The 22,321-nt window shown below is 35.4% G+C and overlaps 2 protein-coding genes across 2 annotated transcripts in view; one reads left to right on the top strand and one right to left on the bottom strand.

The window, feature by feature from the left end:
- Window positions 1-10,458, top strand: part of LOC144451078 (dnaJ homolog subfamily C member 13-like) — a 64,512-nt gene extending 54,054 nt beyond the window's left edge. Inside the window, exons 50-57 of the mRNA XM_078141853.1 lie at window positions 2,023-2,223; window positions 3,237-3,318; window positions 4,238-4,454; window positions 4,903-5,082; window positions 5,987-6,127; window positions 6,872-7,012; window positions 7,619-7,718; window positions 8,235-10,458. Of these exons, the coding sequence (XP_077997979.1) occupies window positions 2,023-2,223; window positions 3,237-3,318; window positions 4,238-4,454; window positions 4,903-5,082; window positions 5,987-6,127; window positions 6,872-7,012; window positions 7,619-7,718; window positions 8,235-8,332 (1,160 nt within the window). The 3' untranslated portion in view covers window positions 8,333-10,458. The remainder of the gene's footprint in view (window positions 1-2,022; window positions 2,224-3,236; window positions 3,319-4,237; window positions 4,455-4,902; window positions 5,083-5,986; window positions 6,128-6,871; window positions 7,013-7,618; window positions 7,719-8,234) is intronic.
- Window positions 10,459-13,349: 2,891 nt separating this feature from the next.
- LOC144451041 (uncharacterized) overlaps window positions 13,350-22,321 on the bottom strand; it is a 29,853-nt gene continuing 20,881 nt past the window's right edge. Inside the window, exons 12-17 of the mRNA XM_078141799.1 lie at window positions 22,127-22,231; window positions 21,534-21,692; window positions 20,429-20,563; window positions 18,680-18,781; window positions 17,896-18,040; window positions 13,350-17,333 (exon numbers count right to left, since the gene is read on the bottom strand). Coding sequence (XP_077997925.1) covers window positions 17,912-18,040; window positions 18,680-18,781; window positions 20,429-20,563; window positions 21,534-21,692; window positions 22,127-22,231 — 630 coding nt within the window. The 3' untranslated portion in view covers window positions 13,350-17,333; window positions 17,896-17,911. The remainder of the gene's footprint in view (window positions 17,334-17,895; window positions 18,041-18,679; window positions 18,782-20,428; window positions 20,564-21,533; window positions 21,693-22,126; window positions 22,232-22,321) is intronic.

Genomic DNA, 22,321 nt, shown 5'->3' with positions numbered 1-22,321 from the left:
AGAAGTACATGCAGAGAAACATATCTGATTGGTTGATTTGGCAGCACTGTAAAATACACCCCTGTGATTGGCTGTTGACATAACAACAGATTTACATATGACTGGTCTCAAAATGATTCAGATTATCTGTAGGTACCAACTCTCCATTTTGTGTCTCCAGTTTGACAGGACCTAGAATGAACTGACAACAGTCCAAATCCAGTCATAATAATTACTGTGTCTATAAGCAGTACAAGACTGGTTATAGACCGGTACAGATCAAGTATTCATATCAACTCTTCAGTGATACAATGTGTCTCACTATAAGCTTTATCCATAGGATGTTTTCAGACACTGTGACAGAATATTACACAATTCATGAAATGGGATTATTTTATTTTATTTGAGTTTGTGGATTATGTAGACTTGAAGTGGTATATTTTGCATATTGATTTGGTTTTTGGATGCCTGGATTAGGATGTCAACAAAGTAATGCTATTTCTCAATACTCTAACAGATAGAAACCCTTAATCTTGAATTTGGCAAAAACATGGTTCCCTTTTGAAGCATGTCTACACATGCACACACACGCATGCACACACACACACACGCACGCACGCACGCACGCACGCACACACACACACACACACACACACACACACACACACACACACACACACACATACATACATACATAAAAAATATATAATGCTGCTAGGACTGTAGTATAAAGAAATGCATAAGGAACTAATAAACCAGTCCGTATATATAGCTGTTAAATCCGACGTTTCGAATAAATATTCTTTTTCAAAGGAAATATTGGCGAGACAGAGAAATGCCAGGTGACAACCCGAACATTTCTAAACGGACTGGTTTATTAGTTCCTTATACATACATACATACATACATACATACATACATACATACATACATACATACATACATACTTTATACATACATACATACATACTTTATACATACACACACAACCATTGAGACATCTTAAAACTGAGTTCAACACAACTCTATCCAAAGTTTACAAGTGTACTTTAGATGAACTCTGTTTATCAGTAAATGATGACATAAAACAGAAACAAAAGCTTCACAAGAAATGTCAGTGTTTATTATAAAACTAACTGAGACAGCTTGTCTTACAAATGTATACTTGTTGTTTATTACTTGTGTTCCAGAGTTTATATCAATATATGTAAGTAATCCAACCATCGGCTGGATGTACAAGTCTCAATATTTACTAAAACTCTGAATGTTTACACATCTGTATTTTGTCCTTGGTTAGATTCGATGTACTTCAATATAAGGCATTCACCTACAGCCCATTCCAAGTTACTGTTCATCAGGTCTGTTTGATACAACCATGCAGAAACCAATGAGAAACTGCTCAAGCTACACCAGCAAGATTGAATGTATACAGTTTCTTGCAACATTTTGTCTAATTTAATGAAACAAACTAAAGTACCACCATGCATACATCAAATGCAGACATCAAAACATTAGCGCCCTCGTGTGTCTACATCTGGTTGCTGGACGTTTAACTGGTTTACTTCATTTGGACAAATTGTTGTCAGAAGTGTTGATCTTCTAAGTATAGATTGTGTACTTTCTTATTCAAGTTATTGGTTGCTGCATGGTTGTATCAAACAGAGCCTTAGAATCATAACTTGAAGTGGGCTGTACCAATGAAGAAGACAAGTGAAGAGTTTGCATAAGCCATTTCAGAGTGCAGACAGGAAATTGAAAATACAGCGCCCTCGCTCAATTTGGGGGTATCATCACCTCATAGTACCATTTAGCTCTGTCCCTATGTTACTCTGTAGAAGTGTAAATCATGGATGTTTTTCGTATTGTTCAGACATCGAGGAAAGCAGCAGTACTGTATGTCCTTAACCAAGTAACCTATACAATGTATACTCCCAAGGTACACACAGACAGGAAGTAGAGCGCCACCATGAGGCAAATTTTGGAAAAGCTAGTGAATCCATATACAGTTATTTACCATTTTGTATTGTTATGCTTTGTTGACAGGTGCTCTGATATACTTACTAGATCTTTTCTGTAATTCCACCAATCCCAATGTCAGAGAAAGAACTGCAGAATTATTTTCCAAAATGACGGCTGATAAGTTAATTGGACCCCGTGTACGCATTGTCCTCAGCAAATTCTTACCTGGTATATTCATGGACGCTATGAGAGATAGTCCTGAATCCAGTGTTCACATGTTTGAAGGTAAGATTTTTAATTTATGGACTCATTTTTTAGCTCCCAAAGGAAAAGCTAACTTTTTAAAAAAATGTTGTGTGGTTCCGATTACTCTCAATTTTAGAATAGGTGTGATAGATAGATTTTTCGTTTCGTTTTTTTAAATATTTTTTTTTTCATATTTGAGTGTCGAGTTCAGGTAGTTATGTTTTCTGTTGTTTTCCATATGGTCTCTGTGTTATTGGTTTCTTGTTATCACATGTACAGCCATTACAGATTGGAAGAACAGTTTTATATTGTCTTTTCAAGTTGATTTCAGTTTCCGTATCCACTATTTCTGTCGAGATTTCACAATTTTCACTATTTTTTTATTTTTTTCTCAAATATATAAAAAAAAAGTTTAGGGCCAGCGTGAAAAACAAGGTGGGGTTGGGTAACCGGAACATGTTTTTCATCAGGCCTTATTTGTCTACTTGTGTAAAATTTCAAAAAACTCATTGAATTTGACATATAACTTAATGGAGGACGGGCTCTCACACATGTAAAGCTGTACTAGTTGTCACTGGAGTAGTAATTTTTCAGTCAGACTGAGAAAACCAACAATTTATTTACTGAAAATTGTGAAAATACAAATAATTAGACATTGGATATGTTGATATGTAATATTCAGGTTACTGAAGTTCCAGCTACTTCTCCGGTAACTGCCACAAGAGGGCGCACTAGATTTGGCAAAGTAAGGGCTAAAATGTGTGTCGTGGCCACTGGTTTGCATGAAGCAGTGAATGAAATAGGTTGAAAGAAGCTGAAAGTCTTTATTGAGGGCAATATGTGTAATTAATAACCCTTTAGTGTAGTCTATATTGGGGCAATATGTGTAATTAATAACCCGTCTAATGAAGCTGCTATTGAGGGCAATATGTGTAACTTATAAACCAGTAGTAAGGTCTTTGTTCAAAGAGCAATATGCACATTTATTGCCTTGAACTTATGACAAAGAGTTAAATGTGTGCTGAACACTGTATGCATGTATTTGTTTGTAGGCAGCCATGAAAACCCTGAACTCATTTGGAATGACGAGTCTAGAGAGAAAGTGTCGGCAACTGTCAAACACATGAAAGACAGGTAGGTGGAAATACCTATGTGATGGGTGGATATTTGCATACCTGTATTGATCATGTGATGGTTTGGGTGTTGCATACATTGATCATGTGATGGTTTGGGAGTGGCATACATTGATCATGTGATGGTTTGGGAGTGGCATACATTGATCATGTGATGGTTTGGGAGTTGCATACATTGATCATGTGATGGATGGGTAGTTGCATACATTGATCATGTGATGGATGGGTAGTTACATACATTGATCATGTGATGAACATTTTGCATACATTGGTCTTGTGATGGTGGATATTTGCATACATCAATCATGTTTGTAGTCATGGCAATTCTGTCCATGTTTATAAAGTTTTGATAAAGCTTTGTAAAGCTACAAACAGATAGCAAAGTCTCTCACATTTAAAATTCATATTTTGGCGAGTGACAAATGATACTTGTCATGTCATTCTGAAGTTTACTCTTAATTTGCATATTGGTTGGTTGGTTTTATACCTGGCTAGTTACCAATGACAGTGGAGGAGTTTATGGATGTAGCTATTTGTTATGTTGTTTTAGTGTACGTATAAAGGTTGTGATGTGGTTTTCAGAACACTACAATGTCATATGTATTGTGGTTTTATGTTGTAAGTTGTGAGGTTGTCGATCGCTGAGTACTTAGGCCATGAGACTGTTACCACTGCAGTCTGGGTTCTACAATCGTGACAATGGCTGGGTTCCATAGAAAAAATTTCCCTGATCTGTATTTAACAATGGTAGTGCTTATAGTTTTACCCTACCAAAAAACGCAGGTTTTCCACAAGAACGACAATTTCTCGGCCCAAAATCTCAGTGGCGACAATTCAAACAATTTCCAAATTTATTCAGACCTATAAAGTTTGTTATTTATACTGCACTGTCATAATTTCAATTATTTTGCTATTTATAGACATTATAAAGCACAGAAAGATGATCCGGACGTTACCTGGAGATTACCCGAAGACTTTGCTGTGGTCTACACTGACGTAGAGGGCGAGCTAACTATTGGTGATGTTTATCTAAGACTGTTTATAGCGCAACCAAGCTGGGTGCTTAGAAGACCCAAAGAATTCATGATAGAACTAATGCAGAAATATGTGGAGTTGATATCAATGCGTGCACCCTCAGTAAGTGTACAGAAATACCAGTGCAGGCATCCTCAGCTAGAGGGAGTTTGTAGAAATATTAGTAAAGGCACCCTAGGCCTTTCAACAAAAACATAAAGTTACAGACTGCCCCTTTAAATGAATGTAACCACCCCTCCCCCCCCCAAAAAAAAAAATAAAATAAAATAAAATAAAACAAATTTCAGACTTTCCTTTAAACAAAAGTAACCACCAAAGACCATAAAGTTACAGACTGTGTCCCTTTAAACAAAAGTAACCACCAAATACCATAAAGTTACAGACTGTGTCCCTTTAAACAAAAGTAACCACCAAAGACCATAAAGTTACAGACTGTGTCCCTTTAAACAAAAGTAACCACCAAAGACCATAAAGTTACCTTTCCAAATGTGACCACCCAAAAAGCACAAATTTATAGACTACCATTGGCATTATTTTTGTTTCATTTCAGGGAGAAGTTTTAGAAACCGTGACAACGGCTGTGGTGTCATTATTCATGGCACAACCTATTCTCGCTGACCAACTGCCACCTTTAGGTCATATACCCAAGATCTTCCAATGTATGAGTTCCAGAAATGATGCAATACCCAGATCTACCATCAAAGTCATATTCCAAATAGCTGACAGTGGGGTAAGTATTCATTCAGTTCTGATTTGAAATAATAGAGTCCACCATTGGTGTACGGAATTCAACTTTACTTCAAATGATAAAAATGCATAATTCACATGTACAGAGATTAGTTGTACTGGTAAATATGCAAATTAGTGTTATTTGCACTTCAGTGCAGTACTGAAATTATTGCGTTCCTTTATACAAATAATCATTCTCTGTATGCAAGATCAAATGAACGACGTTATTATATATTTTTTTACGAAATTATCTATTTTTGTAAACCACATGTAATAACAGCAGAATCCTAGTGTGGAATTTGGGGTATTTGCACTTGCACTTGTGTGGTGTTTTTTGCCACACTCGTGAAAGTACAACCTCAGAGAACACTGCGGCACTCTGTTTCATACAAATACTCAGAGTACGCTACACTGACATTCAAGCAACTTGGAGTTCTGTCATGTATAGCGCCCTCTCACAGTCAATTTTGTACTCAAAACACTTTCCATACTCTTAGTAAATTTCGCACAGACCTATAACGGGACAAGCATTTATACCTCTTGATTTACTTTAAGAGGAACAAAGGCAAGGTTGGTTTTATCTGAGCTGGTTATTATATCCACATAACAGAGGCACGCTGTCAGTTACTTGTGTAATCTATCACATTGAACAATAGTTTTAGTTTGTGTCTGTCTTAGCAAACTGAGACCTCAATTGCCAGAGTAGTATTTTGATTACAGGGTGATTATATCCACACAACAGAGGCACTGCTGTCAGTGTAATCTACCATGTCAGAACAATGGTTTTCCTTTGTGCCTGTCTTTGTAAGCCGAAACTTCGACTGCCACAGTAGTATTATACAAGATTAACTGTGTATTGCATCCTGATACAGCTGTAATATTTGCATCACTCATTCTTTTGTTAGATTTGTGTTACTGCTATGGCGCAGACAGAGTGTATTGGTCAGATTATCATGGGAATGAAGATACGACGTGATATGATTGGTCTTGCATGTGAAGCTTTACATAAGATGTTCCAAAAAGATCAAGATGATCTAGTAGCGCAGGTAAGTTGTTTACTGCCCTCTATCACCCAAATAAGTTTGAGGTGTATACTGCCCTCTATCACGCATATAAGTTGAGGTGTCTACTGCCCTCTATCACAGATAAGTTGTATACTACAACCCATCAAACAGGATGTGTTGTGTACATTTTTCATGACTTGAGGTCCACTGCTGACAGCAACTTTCCAGTTTCTTTACAAACTGTATTCTGCCACAGAAAACCTAAACATTTCTTGCCTCTTTACCGAGTAACATAATTCAGGTTTATACCTTTGTCAGTACATCTTAATATTTCACAAATGTCTTGTCTCTTGTAAGCCATATCATAATCATCTTCTAAAGGGGTCGGTTGAGGGCGCTCCAACATGGTGTACCTTAAAAGTTACATCCTAGAGTGACATGTTTTGATGTTATCCCCAATATTTTTGTTCGTTCAGCCAAAGAAAATATGAGTGACCTCAGGGGCCTTTGTCACTCGTCTAGCAACTTGTGGTGACAACCCTTAGGTCATGAGCATTTTGCATCTGAATGAAGAAAAATGTTGGAGAATAACATAATTATACCAGCACCAGTAATATCAAAGAAAAATCAGGGAAAAAATGGCAATTTTGAACGTTTTGACACAGCAGAACCAGTGCCATAGATACACACATTGTCATGACATAGAATGACCAAAGTATGTATTCCCTTTTTTAGTTGAACTTGGCTCGTACCTGGTATAATGTTGTATTGTTTCCTTGGTTACAGGCTTTAAAAGTTGACTTAGTTCCAATTCTACTGAGGCTTTTAGATTCATCTTTAGACATGCTGGAAAACCCTTCCGCTACTAAAGCTCAGATTGTCAAGTCACTGAAAGCCATGACAACCAGTCTCAAATATGGAGAAGAAGTGAGTATGAGAAGGGTCAAAGGTCATTGTATAGCTTGTACAAACAAGATGGCTGCCAAAATTACAGAGGTCATGACCTGGTTGCTATGGCTCAAGCATAATTTATGAAATGGAGGGGAAAATAATGGCAGAAGTTTGGACATATTTTTGAGGACAGCAAAACTAATGACATAGACACAACTTGTGTAAAAACTATATTTTTTATTGAACACATTCAAAGAGTCAAACTGTGCAATCTGAGGGCTATGAATATGCTCATGACATTTGAATACCAAATGATTCTTGGTAATTTGCATAACTGAATACTAATTAGTCTCAAATTACACACTAAAGTGGTGTTATGTATGTTGTTGTACTAATGAACATGAGACACTAATTTGGAGAGTAAATAACACTATTAAAAAAAAGAAATATCACTCCCGGAAATAGAGAAATTTTCATAAACTATGGGTTCTGGAGAATAATTTCATGATTTTTGACACCAGGACTTAACGTTATAATAGATTTGAAAGTACTAGAATTCTACATTTGACCCCAAAACAACCAAATATGGAAAACTAAATTTGACTGTATGTTGATTTTGAGATGTTTGCTTTCTTTACCTAGGTTACGGCATTATTAGAGAAATCTGACGTATGGAGTTCCTACAAGGACCAAAAACATGACCTGTTTATCACGGAAACCAACGTGGCAGGATATCTGACAGGTTTGTTACCATAGCAATGACCTATGAACTCTTTGCTTATGAATACTCGGAAGATAGTGAAAATTGAATGCTTGATCAATGTCAATGCATATGAACCAAAGGAGTAACCTTTGAACTCTTGCTTGACCTATGAACTCTGCCTCAAAAAGTGACATTGATATTGGGTAAAGATTCATGTATGCCATAACAATAAACCTCTTACCCAAAGAAAGTGAAACTTATGTTGGGTGAAAAATTAATCGGCCATTTTAATGTCACAACAGTGACCTATGAACTCTTGCTTGACCTATGAACTTTTCACCCCCACCCCAAATAAGTGACATTCATGTTGGGTTAAAATTGATTTTATAGTAATTTCAACCAAGACATGGTTTAAAGGAATCTCTTCTGTCATTTCTGTGAAAATAATTTGATCACAGATTCATGACATTTATCATGAGTGATAAAGAATATTTTTTTTTTCCCCAAAACATTCAACTATTGACTGTTTTTTTTTTTACATTTTACTCTAAATAGGTCCTGGAGTTGCTGGCTACTTAACACAGGGGAGTGCTAGTGCTATGCCCAGTGCACCACCACCTATGGATACCAGTCACGAAGAAATCCATGATTAGTTCTATTCCACATGTATCACTCTATGCGGATTCAAATCAGGAAGAAGTCCATAATTAGCTATTCCAGATGTCTCATTGTGTACGGATGAAAAACGGGAAGAAGTCTGTAATTAGTTTTACCTGATGTCTCAATATGCATGGAAATCAGGAAGAAGTCCATAATGAGTTCTTCCGGATGCCTGAATTCAAATCCGGAAGAAGTCCATAGCAATTCCAAATTTCTCATTCCATATGGATGACAATCGAGAAGAAGTCCATAATTAGTTCTTCCGGATGTCTCACTCCATATGGATTGAAACCCAGGAGAAATCCACAGCAATTCCAGATGTCTAACTCCGTAAGATTCATATCAGGGAGAACGACATCCACAATCAAATTCCTTGATTGATGTGTCATTTCCCATAATGCATTGTTGTCATAAAGTCCACTGTTTTGCTCACAGTTTTCACAGAATTTGCCACTTTTGTGACCTCTGTGTAATCCAGGTTTACTTTCTGGCATTCCTGGAGGTACACTAAAAAAAAAACAGGCCAAACAAGGATTTCAAATCTCTAATTAGCTCATAAAAATGGTACTAAATCTTTATTGTTGTGGCGATTGGGGACCACAAGTGTTGGACAGCATGTTTACATCATGATGTGAGTATGTCAAAGATGGCGCCTGACATACTAGTAAAGTGGCCTTCAGGGGTCATGGAAGTCTACTACAGTGGCCCACAGGGGTCATGGAAGTCTACTACAGTGGCCTACTGGGGTCATGGAAGTCTACTGCAGTGGCCTACAGGGGTCATGGATGTCTACTACAGTGGCCATGGAAGTCTACTGCAGTGCCCTACAGGGGTCATGGATGTCTACTGCAGTGGCCTACTGGGGTCATGGAAGTCTACTGCAGTGGCCTACAGGGGTCATGGATGTCTACTACAGTGGCCTACAGGGGTCATGGAAGTCTACTGCAGTGGCCTACAGGGGTCATGGAAGTCTACTGCAGTGGCCTACAGGGGTCATGGAAGTCTACTACAGTGGCCTACAGGGGTCATGGATGTCTACTGCAGTGGCCTACAGGGGTCATGGAAGTCTACCACAGTGGCCTACAGGGGCCATGGAAGTCTACCACAGCAGCTTACAGGGGTCATGGAAGTCTACCACAGTGGCCTACAGGGGTCATGGAAGTCTACTACAGTGGCCTACAGGGGTTATGAAAGTTAACCAATCAATGGCTTGTAAAATTGTACATCAACGTACCTTCCATAACATGAAATGCAGACAATTTGGGGATACTACATAAAGTGCCTAAAACCAAACATCATACATGCATTTGAAGTTCAGCATGCAAAACACAACATATGCAAATGAAGGTGTACACTATTTGAGTAAAGTTGCAAATAAAGTGAGTGGTCAAGATGAGATATTACCAGTACCCAAATCAGGTTTGAAATTTCAGATGCCCCTATTAGATGTATATATATCTGGAAATAAAATATTTAAAATGATGAATTTGTGTTTAATTGGACTACTTAAAGGAACAGTTTGGGTTAGGATTAACATTTGGAAAGAGAAACAGCTTTGTGATACAGATATAAAAAAAAAAAGTTGGTTTAGGACAAAAGAGTGATGTAATGTATGGCTTCACTTATAGGACCACACTAATGTGAGAACCTGGCAATGAATCCCAAGTCTTTGATGAAGGAAATGAAATTTTGTGATACGGAATTGAAAATGTGCAGTGGGAGAATCTCAGTGAACATACATCTAAGATCATTGTATGTATGACACCAGGATTCTAACTGTATTTTGAGTTAAGCCCTTCCAAATTCCCAAAATGAAATTCTTCATAAATATGATTGATTGACAGATTGCATGATAATATACACTGATCATAGACAGTCTCTGGAATTAATTTTACAGGAACGGATGATAGTTTGTTAGTCTTACAGCTGTTTTATACTATGAAATGAAATGGTATATGGTGGTGATTTATAACACATAGTATACATCAATGTACCTACTAGTATTGAATTAGACATCAGTCGAAGCTGTAGATGTAATTCTTGCCTGGACATGTCTATCTTACCATATCAAATATCTGTATAGGGCTAACAGATACTTACACACACACACACACACACACACACACACACACACACACAAACACCTAATGCATCCATTTCTGTGGCACAGTCATAGATAAAGTGACACTCATACATAAGAAAAGTGTTCAGATATCAAACTCAAATGAACACATTGACATTCTAACTGTCTTACTACACTGACTACTGTAGAAGTTATGACACTCGAGGTAGTCGCCCAGAGAAAGTTCTAGGGACAGAAGTAGTGACAAATGTTGACACATACAGTTTGATATTTAAGTAGGAACTGTTGCAATAGATATAGACTTGGTGACGAATATCTATTGAGTAAGACACACTTGGACTTCATAGTCCAGGAAATAGTCACATATGGTGACAAATGCACACATACATCGACAGGAAATAATTACATACAGTGACATATATACACATACATTGACAGGAAAAAGTCACATACAGTGACAGATGCTGACCTGGATTGAGGAATGGACAGGAAATGTCTTACATACTGGCAACCACAGACATGCACACTGACAAGAATATAGTACCATACATGGTGATAAATACTGACATGCAGTCTGACAGGAACACAGTAACATACAGTGAGAAATCCAGTGAGACATTCAGAAGAGATACTTCAATCACACATTTTTTTGAAGTTTCAGAGATATGCCGTGTTTTATTTTGTTCATCTATAGGTTAAGATAACACTTTTAAGTTTGAAGTTAAAAGAAATTGTGAAGATGAAGTTGATTTGCCAACTCAGTACCTGATTTAAAGTGTTTATGCGAAAACAAGAGGATAGATTATTAAGTAATTTATTTACTGCCCTCTGTGGTCATTTTGAGAGATGTTCTGATAGGGTTCTCATTTCTTTATTTCAGCTTTTGACTACGTAGATTTAATGCTGCAATTATGAGCAAATGATAGTAGTTCAAGAAAATGCATTTGATTTTGAAAGAGTCTGCTTCTTACGATATCTTGTGGAGTGTCAGGTTCATGTACAACTTTTTTAGTTTATCTTTTTACCTTTAATGTGTTTAATTCTGTGAGGTTTATTGTAAAGATCGAAAATGGAATTGTAAATAAAAATCATATCCACTTCACAAACACTATCCGATGAGATGATCATCAAATGATTTCATTTGCTCTTTGTGTCTCTTCTCCACTGGGATCTCCCATTTTACCACAGGGGTGGTGCGTGGAGCAGGATGTGTCTCATTTTCCAGTGAAAATATATTGTTGCTCTTGATGATTCTAATGTGAATATTAATTAGTTGTATATTCTTTGACCTTTGACCTGATTCTTTTAATAGAGAAACGAGATGAAAACACCAACATGCAATATACGATCATGGGTATATTAGTTTGGTTTACATGTACTCCACAGAATCATATGAAAAATAGCATTAAAATGCGTCTATACATTGTACAGTAATATGTGTCTTGTTTATTGCTTTGATAGTGTATGTTTAGGTATGCAAGTTTGTGTATGTGTGTTACGACCCATGAAAAAACACTGATGCATTTACTTGCTTGTGGTAAGCAGGAATGAGACAAAGTTAATGCAAAGACTTGCAATTTAATTAATATCAGTAATTATTACATATGTACCAGAGATTACTTGCACTGGTACACATACATTTTCCAGTGGTATTTTCAATGCAGTGCAATACCGAAAACATTATTGCATACCTGTATGCAAATGATATGCAAATAAGGACATGATCATGTGATCACACTAAGATTTTTTATCGAAATTTGCCGTTTCAGATAAACATTGAAATTTGCCGTTTCAGATAAACATTTGTAATAATAACGGAACCCCATGCCACCTATTAAAGTTCCAGTGTGGGTACTCAGAGGTATTGGCACTCATGCTTGCATTGTTTTTCTGCTGCATTTTCACGTGCTACGCTCTTGAAAGTACGGGCGCAGAGAACACTGCAAGTACTCATGCAAATAGCACGAGTACACCACACTTCCACTCACGTGTCATGGGGTTCTCTTAAGTTATAATATCAACCATAAACACCACAGGAGCCCAAATCAAATGACTATGTTTACTGATAGAACACTACAAGTTGTAACATTGACTATGACTTACTATTTACATTATAACTTCCACTTTTAATAAACAGACTACATCAAAAACACCTGTTGATTTTGTATCAGTTTTGTTGTGTTTTTACCTAATTTTGTCTTTGCATGAACTCTTTTTCTTAGTTCAATGCATTCAAGCAATTAACATACCAGTGTTTTTTTCGTGTATTGTAAAATTGATCCGAGGGCATATGTGGTGTGTTTGTATCTCTATTCATGTGACTGTGTTTTGAAATGTCAAAGTACTATTGATCTAGCCTCTAATTATTTGTGCGACCCTAATGTGGGTAGGGAGTGTATGGTTACATATTACCTTTGTAATTGAGCCTTTGGTTTTCTAAGGTAGACACAAACTGAAACTATTGTCACAACATGTTGACACAACAGTGATAAGCTATTGAATGGACATTGGTTTAATTATAATCTTAGTAGGGAGACCTCTCTGAAAACCCGTTTATTTAGAGTTTCGTGAACTTACAGTGCTGTTTTGGGACTTCCAATGTTTACACTATGTTGATCATAGGGTGATTAGAATCACACAACAGAGGAACCGCTATCACCCACTTGTGTAATCTATCACATTGAAGAACAATACTTTTAGTTTGCGTCTATCTTAGTAAACCAAAGGCTGGATTACCACAGTCGTAAGTGGACCAACAACTGAATCATTAAGACTATAGTACTGATGAAGTTTGTTTTTATGGGTAAAGGCTTAAATTACAAAATACACGATTTTTCTCGCCACAAGTTGAATATTTATTTCCATAATTATTATGTACATTATACTGAAAAATATATACAATTAAAATATACATTATATAACTTATTTCAATTCCACTGACTAGCACAAATATTACACATGATACCTATTGGACGGTTCAAAATTACCAAACAAAATGGCTGCACTCTGTCACCATGACAACAAAATTAATACAATGTAACAATACACAAGATATATGTAGCATTATTCCCTGACAGACTGGATAAGATAAAAGTACCACTTAACATAGTTTGAATTCAAAACATATTTTACAAATATACATCTGCAATACCTTGTGTGATGGAGACTGTTTGAAAATACAAACTTAAGCTAAGGGCACCACTTTTTTCCAAAAATTAACAAACTGGCAGCACCCTTGATGAGTTTCTCTTCATTTGCTCTTCATTATTACATCATAAATAATCAACACAATTAAGACTTAATAGTTATTGTAAGACGGAGCAACATTATTCTTGGTGTATTTTTCAGGAAATGATAGAAATTACTCCAGAGTTTGTTCCAAAGCAACTTGAAAAAGAAAGGAAAACTGCAATTATCATTTTTAAGTGTCGCAATGAAACCTGCTACATGACTGGCATCAATATGTAATTAGCTTGAACTTGGCAACAATGCAGTGCAATACCAAAACCATTATTGCATATATATGTATGCAAATTATATGCAAATCAGTGTATGGCTCTGTGAAGTTCATCCATCGTTTTGTTGTTCGTTACACAATTGAAGCCATTAAACATGAAACTCATTTAGTTTGATAAAAAGCTTACTAATATTGCTACAAATATCTCGTCATCTGGCTCAACTATAAATGTAGCAATGTTACAGGGTAGTATGATTTTTGTCAAGCAAGATAATTTGTACTGTCTCAGGTTTACTGGTTTCAATTGTATAAGATACTAGAAAGCTATATAGCTTCACAATTGTACTGCCAAGTTGTAACCTTGTAAAACTAGTCCACTACAATCAAAACTGTTCAAATCAAATCACACCTGCTTTGAGACAAAATCTTACAGAACATTTTTGTTACAATTCCAAAATGTGAAATACCATAAATGTTAACTAACTTGGCAAGATAAGGATATCTATAACAAAGGAAATGTAACAATGTTACTAAAACTTGCTGAGCTAGTCATATAAATGCAACAATGTAACTAAAACTTGCCGAGCTAGTCATATCAATGCAACAATGTAACTAAAACTTGCTGAGCTATAGTCATATCAATACAACAATGTTACTAAAACTTGCTAAGCCAGACATAAAAATGCAACAACGTTATAATTTGTAGACTTAACAATTGAGCATCAAATGATAATGCAACAATGTTACTAAAGACTTATTTTGAGCCAGACTAATAATGCAACAATTTTACGAACTTTACAGCCAGACACAAGTGAATGCTACAGTGACTTTAGCCAGTCTGACAAAAAATACATTACTATTTTTTTATTCAGTCAAACAGTTACATTGTTACTAACAAATGCAACAATATTAGGCCAAACGAATAATAAGTGGTACTTAAGAGGGCTATAAATTACCATGTTACAATAGCTGGCATCTTGGCCTCTGACACAGAGATACAGGCACTATGATAAAAACACCACAAACAGAATATAATATATACACATATATTTCTATATCACATGAACCAACAAAAACCGCTTGTTAATGTTCACAAAGGACTATGATTGGCAGTAAATCTGTATATTTAGTTTAAACTTGACAAAATCTTTGCAGTATTGGAAGACACATTATGTTCTTATACCAAAATTGTAAAACGGTTTCCATGGCAATATCATAAAACTATATTCAAAAACATAAATTTCACTCATAAATGTTGGCATGACAACCATGTCATTTGTTGCAGACTGAGAGTTGATAAGTTTACATCGCCATGGAAACCAGCTATATAAGTTTTTAACACACAATACCAGAGCTTACATTACACCTTAAATCATCACATTCCAATTTAGTCGATCGTTTGTTATTGTTAATACAAACTTTCTACGAATTGTTTTTAGTTTCTTGCAATTTATTGAGTTACAAACACAGACTTGGTCTATGACATTTCACATTGATTTTTTCAAGTAGGAAGCCATGATGAAATTGTTTTAAAGCTGGTGAGCATTAACTTCAATCAGACTGTAATTATTTTTAGCATATTTTACAAAATCTCTCATTCTAGCAGTTACTAAAGCCTGAAATATTTCACGGCAGTCCCTCAGAATCTTCAAAAAAAAATTCCATTTCTTTGTTATTAAAACCTGTATTGCAATAGAAAAATAACATTTTTATTCATGTAAACATTGACCAAAATCTGTAGCACCAAATATAATATCAATATGTATGTATTGCATAAAATTTGATATCAAGAATGTATATGAAAACTGCACCATGCACATCATGCAGTTTTCTTGATTTTGACCAATGAACTTCAAAAGAAAGATAAAAAGTAGCGTGTATACTAAATCAAAAACACATCAAAATTGCTTAATGTTTGCATTAACAAGTCTTCATATAAGACATATACCCACAATTTTAACTGTTTTTGATTGTAACTGGTCTATCTATTATTAAACTTCCAGAGTTTGGGGCTAACCATTGTGAATTTTGAATGAATATGGTTCAGTTGAAGAATACAGTGAAACTTTTTATTGCAAACCATTTGTATTTCAACACATCAATATTTTCACTTCATCATAACTTTGGTATTAAGACGACATCAGTATGAGATTCTAGTCAAACATGGCAAACTTAATAAGCATATCATATTTCAAATATTTTATTGATAAATCCATGGTAAGTCATGAAATGTCGAAATGATGTACACATAAACCTAGATTTTTTCGTTACAAAAAAAATTGCTAGTTTGACAATCTTTGGCTAGTTCTGAAAGACTTTAAATTTGTTACTATTTTTAACGTACAAGAAGGCATTTTGGTCACCACTTATATTTGTTTTCTGACAAAATAAGCGGAAATAGGTCTTTAGTGAAAATTTCCAGGTTTACAGTAGATTTGGGTGGCCTAGTATAGGTGACAATGCAGAATACATGGAAAGCATACATTTTAGTATATATACTGATTTACTTAATATACAACTTACAGCTGACAGTGCCCCTTTGTACAAAACTACTTTGCCTTATGAACAAAATTCTAACATTTTTATAAATCTTTGACAAATATTGACCTAAATTTAGACTGTTATCAAAAAAATAATGTCTATTAACTCATTGATGTAAGAATTTTAGATCACAATTGCACACAAATTAGCTTTTTCCTTTCGCAGAAAACATGACATAAATTTCCCGCCTAAATTTAAAGACCAAAATTCTTGTTTTCGACAACTTTTTGGTTCATCCCATCTTGATTTTAGACTGGATTCATTGATTAATTCTGTGATGTCATGAATATTCATTTTATAACAGAAAACATTTACACATACGTCTATTAGTCTCAACTTTCCCGCTTAAATTACATAACCAAAATTTTTGTAACATTTTGGTTCATCTTGGTTTGATTTTAGACTGAAATCGTTTATTAATTCTTTTGTCACCAGATTTTGATCCAGCATTATGTGCTAGTGAACTTGTTAACCAGAGATGATGACAGGTATAGGTCAGGGACCTTTTGTCATGACAGGTTGCTAATTTACAGGTCGACAGCTAAACATCTGGTGGGGTTTGTGTGCACCCAATCAGTGTTAAGTAGACACCTACAATTACACCCTAAACTAGCGGACATGTGCTTCTTCTAACATCAAGGCCTGAATGGTGAACTTAGTTGATACTACCTGTTGCTGCTGGCTACTGTGTGCTGTCTGGACCTGCATAGCCTTCAACATGAGAAATTCGCAACCTACACCAATGGAACACTACAGTAGTTTGCCAATGGTTAATTTGATTATGGCCACTAACTGTACTTGGTACCATGCAAACAGGTGAGTTTTCATCTTGTGGACATTTGATATACAATACTGCAGGTGGGACTGTTTGATAACAACCATTGCTAAGCATATTTGCAATATCTCACAAGATCTACCAAGAGACATAAAATCAATTGATATACAATATTAGTGGGACTGTTTGATAGCCACTTGATATCCTGTACTATAAACTACACTACATCATCTATTTGCTGCCACATGAACTACAATTTGTTAGATAATTAGCAGTAGGGTCTGTTTTAATTTGTACAAATGTAACGAGTGTATCAGTGAATTATTGCAAGATCTGTTTCATTTTATGTAATATTATTTTGGTAAAATTCAGTATTCTCAATGTTCTATTTTCTCTTATCTATAACTCTGTTCTATTCCTTACTGTGTTTCACTCCAACATCTTGTGATATCTTTTATGTCAAGAATGTTGGTCTATAAAAGAAAATTTACACATAATGTCTTCGACTATTAGTCTCAACTTTCCCGCCTAAAGTACATCATCAAAATTTTTGTTTTTCGATAACATCTTGGTTGACATCTAAACCTGATTTTAGATTGTAGTAGTTAATTAATTCCTCGGTGTAAAGAATTCTGGTCTATAAATGAAAACATTTCCGCAAAAAACAGAAAATCTATAGTCTTAATATTTGTTGACATACATGTGGTAACGGTGGGTTAAACTCTGCTCATACTGGTTATCATGATGTTAGCTAAAGCATTTCGTCGTCTTCTCCATGATCCAAGATTTGTCGTCTGACAACGGATGTTACGTATCCACTTCTGACACTCTTTGATATTATCCGTCTGTAATATGAAAATTAATATTTTATCAAGATGAGATAATTATACCATGCATGAGCCATTTAGAACAAAAAATATGGAATATATACTCTGGTCGTTCTATGTATCGACAACGAGCTTCTAATTGCCAGGACAACATGTGACTGGTTCTGCTGTATTTGAAAAATGAGTCAAAATACGGAATACGTACTCTGGTCATTCTATGTCATGACAACATGCGTCGATGTCATGACAAAGCATGTCTACGTCACTGGTTCTACTGTGTTTGAAAAACGACTCAAAACGTTCAAAATTACCATTTCTTTCCCCGATTTTTCCATTCAATAGCTTACATCAATATGCCACAACAATAACGCTAGTTCTTGTCTATCATCATCATCATCATCATCATCATCATCATCATCATAAAAAAAAAATTTTCTAGCGCCAAATTCCAAAAAGTCAAATTGTTCAAAGGCGCTAGATGGTGTTCAATTTACACAGAATACTCGCATAAACATGTGATGTTTCAGTCGTTTTTTGAAGATTTCCAGGCTTGTGGACTGGCGTATATCCTGTGGTAGGTCATTCCAAAGCTATCGTAGAGCTCTAGCCAAAAGTTTGTCATAATATGCAGCACACCTAAATTTAACTAACACTTACCTTGAACACCAATACTTCATTGGTGGACATGTCTATGATTTCAAACATCTCATGGGACCCAATCTCAGAAGAAACCACGCACCTTTCTAGCATCACAGGATCCTGTATTAACAAAAATTGTTGTATTTTTCATTCTATATTAACTATATGATTCTACATGCACATTTCTACCTGGATGTAAACAAATTTTGCCCCAGAAGTCAGTTTGTTCTCAAATGTATTAATTATTTCTTAATTTATTTCTGTATGCAAGACCCCCTTCTGTCATTGAATCACCTTCAACATATTCATTCATGACAAGACGTAGAGATCACTTATAAATCAGTAGTATTCATATCTTAACCTTTGACCCCCATTGGCGTGATACTCCTAAGGAGGCGATGCCAATTATGTATCCAGATCCAGATCCAGAAACCATGACAATTAACATATAGTCCCATTTTATAAAAATCCAAAATCAATACCAATTTGTCATCGATGTGGCCACTTTAAATCAATCAGTGTGATAGAGTTCAGCATCTTTTTCCAACTTGCAGTTCAACTTAGTCAAACAACCAAGCAGTTCAACTTAGTCAAACAACCAAGCAGTTCAACTTAGTCAAACAACCAAGCAGTTTAACTTAGTCAAACAACCAAGCAGTTCAACTTAGTCAAACAACCAAGCAGTTTAACTTAGTCAAACAACCAAGCAGTTCAACTTAGTCAAACAACCAAGCAGTTCAACTTAGTCAAACAACCAAGCAGTTTAACTTAGTCAAACAACCAAGCAGTTCAACTTAGTCAAACAACCAAGCAGTTCAACTTAGTCAAACAACCAAGCAGTTCAACTTAGTCAAACAACCAAGCAGTTCAACTTAGTCAAACAACCAAGCAGTTCAACTTAGTCAAACAACCAAGCAGTTCAACTTAGTCAAAGAACCAAGTAGTTTAACTTAGTCAAAGAACCAAGCAGTTCAACTTAGTCAAACAACCAAGCAGTTCAACTTAGTCAAACAACCAAGCAGTTCAACTTTATATTACATTTCACAATTGTAAAGCTGTTTTGATAAAGTGACAAACATCCTTTTATAATAGTTTGGGAATTACTTATCAGGAACATAAACTTTTGGATAGTGAAGTGGATCGATCAAGCAATCAATCACTGACATAAAAAAATTTATGGTATTTTCACTAATTTAAACTAGATGGAACTGAAGGTCTATAAAATTATTGATCAATTAATCAATTAATTAATCAATTAATCAATCAATCAATCAATCAATCACTCAGTCAATGTATAGAGCTTCAGTTTTCAACTAGAAGTTTAATTTAGTAAGAATCTCATCAATGTCATCCAATAGTTGATTTTCCAGTTCCAAGATGCATTGGGCGAGAGGATGTCGCTTATGTTGTTAGATTTAGTCTTGTTTTGTCTTTATTACATTTGAAATAACATTTTCATCAGGAAATGATGGTAAAACATGTTGACCTCTTTAATTATGGGTGATTTTATAGACCAAAGACTGAACACCATCGATGACAGAGTGGGATTTTACGAGTAAACCCAGGGTACTGTCATGTGACAACCATCCCCCTGGGTAGCGCATGAAAACCCTCCGCACGTACATAATATATGGCATTGTATGGAGAGACGTGCAATGCATCTTGGAACTGGCAACAGGTCTATCAACAATTCTCAAAATGACAATTTTTTGTAAATACACATGTAGTTGACCTCTAGGTGGCAGTATAACCTGGTATTATACTTACTTTATGAAGTGTAAATTTTTCATTTGTTCTATCTCTAAATATCACCAGGGCAGCTTGTTTGATGAGAGTGTCTCTAGGAAACATGAGTTTATTGTCATCTTCATCTTCATCAGGTAGTTTATAATCACGTACATTCTAAGATAGAAATGATGAGTTATAGATATTTTACTACCAAACCAGAGAGGATATAGAGTTTCAATTAGGCAGCACAATGTTTTTTACGACCAAACCAGAGAGGCTATAGAGTTTCAATTAGGCAACATAATCTTTTTTTACTACCAAACCAGAGTGACCATAGAGATTCAATTAGGTAGCATAATCTCATTGTTTACATCTCACAGTTTTTGTTACATATTATTTCACAAAATAAAGATACTAATAGTGCTCAAGCATATAAAATAATACATTTTTTCTCACTGTGAACACAAATCAATAATACTGTCGAATATGAAATATAATATATTCATGGTTGAACAATGAATATTCATGACTCCTAAGTGCCTATTTCCCTTCAGTGTAAAACATCTCTCCAGAACCCATAGTTTATGAAAATGACTTTACTTCTTGGAGTAGAATTCCCCCTTTAACTATTAATTGGCACTTTGACCAATCTGTTTACCTCTATTTCCACTGTGTTGTGTCATTTGTTTTTGTTCAGAGTGATTGTCACCTTATTTACATGATCACCCAGAACAATACACAACACAGTGGAAATAGAGATAAATAAAGGCATATAGTCGCTTTGACCACATCAACTTTTCAGATTGCACTTTGATTTGTATAAGTTTAATTTAATTTCTAAGTCTATTTTTGAATAACAATACCTATGTTAGCAGTACAGTGTTACAGCCCTGCGACATTTTATAGTGCAAGTTCTTGTGTAAATCTTAGATCAACTTACCTCTCCATTCAGTGCTAGTATGACATTTTTATAGTGCCAGTTCTTGTGTAAATCTTACATCAACTTACCTCTCCATTCAGTGCTAGTATAACATTTTTATAGTGCCACTTCTTGTGTAAATCTTGCATCAACTTTCCTCTCCATGCAGTGCTAGTATAACATTTTTATAGTGCCAGTTCTTGTGTAAATCTTAGATCAACTTACCTGTCCGTGTAGTGCTAGTATTACATGCACAGCTTTGAACTGTAAGTCCGATTTTTTCACACGTTGCCAAGCTTGTTCCGTTGGCTGTGCACACTGAAGACGTGCAATTTTGACAAATCTGACATGTTCCTTGTTCCACCCTAGTGTATCTAGTGAAAGCTACATAGAATAGATAGATTGTATTAAAAGAAACGATCAAAGTTAAAGGGGTTACACACCCTACGAAAGCTAAGGAGAATGGACAGAAAAATTTAAGTACTACATGTATACATAAAATGATGTATAGTTTCCAACCAATAACAAGCAGATGAAGAACTGACTGCAAAAACCTTCCGATAATTTACAGTTTACTGAGAAACACACAGTTTTTACAGCACTATGAAAGAATAGCAATGTTTATCACTGTTCAATGTGATTAGGAAAGGATCCACCTGTGTTTATTATGTCTCTGTTATTAGTGTAGATTTGAAACATATCTATCTTTGTCTCAGAAACATAATGTCCAGTGAGTGAAACACCAAGCCTAATATCGTTTTAGCTTTATATCAAACTCCAATACATGATTTATTTTGGTTACAAACTACCAATCTTACCTTCTTTAATTCAGCTGAACTTGTGTTAAAATTGAGTGACAGCGTTGATGGCGTACGTTTCATTCCCTTGGATTTACCACTTGATGTAACAACTCCTTGGCTTTTCTACAATCAATCAAAAACTTACAGTTATCACAAAGTAGCAATACATTTCAGCATCGACTGATTATCAGAAAAAAACAAGAGATTTTATAG

Source organism: Glandiceps talaboti, chromosome 20 (assembly GCF_964340395.1).
Source record: "Glandiceps talaboti chromosome 20, keGlaTala1.1, whole genome shotgun sequence".
Lineage (NCBI taxonomy): Eukaryota > Metazoa > Hemichordata > Enteropneusta > Spengelidae > Glandiceps > Glandiceps talaboti.
This window is presented reverse-complemented; position numbering and strand designations above follow the sequence as displayed.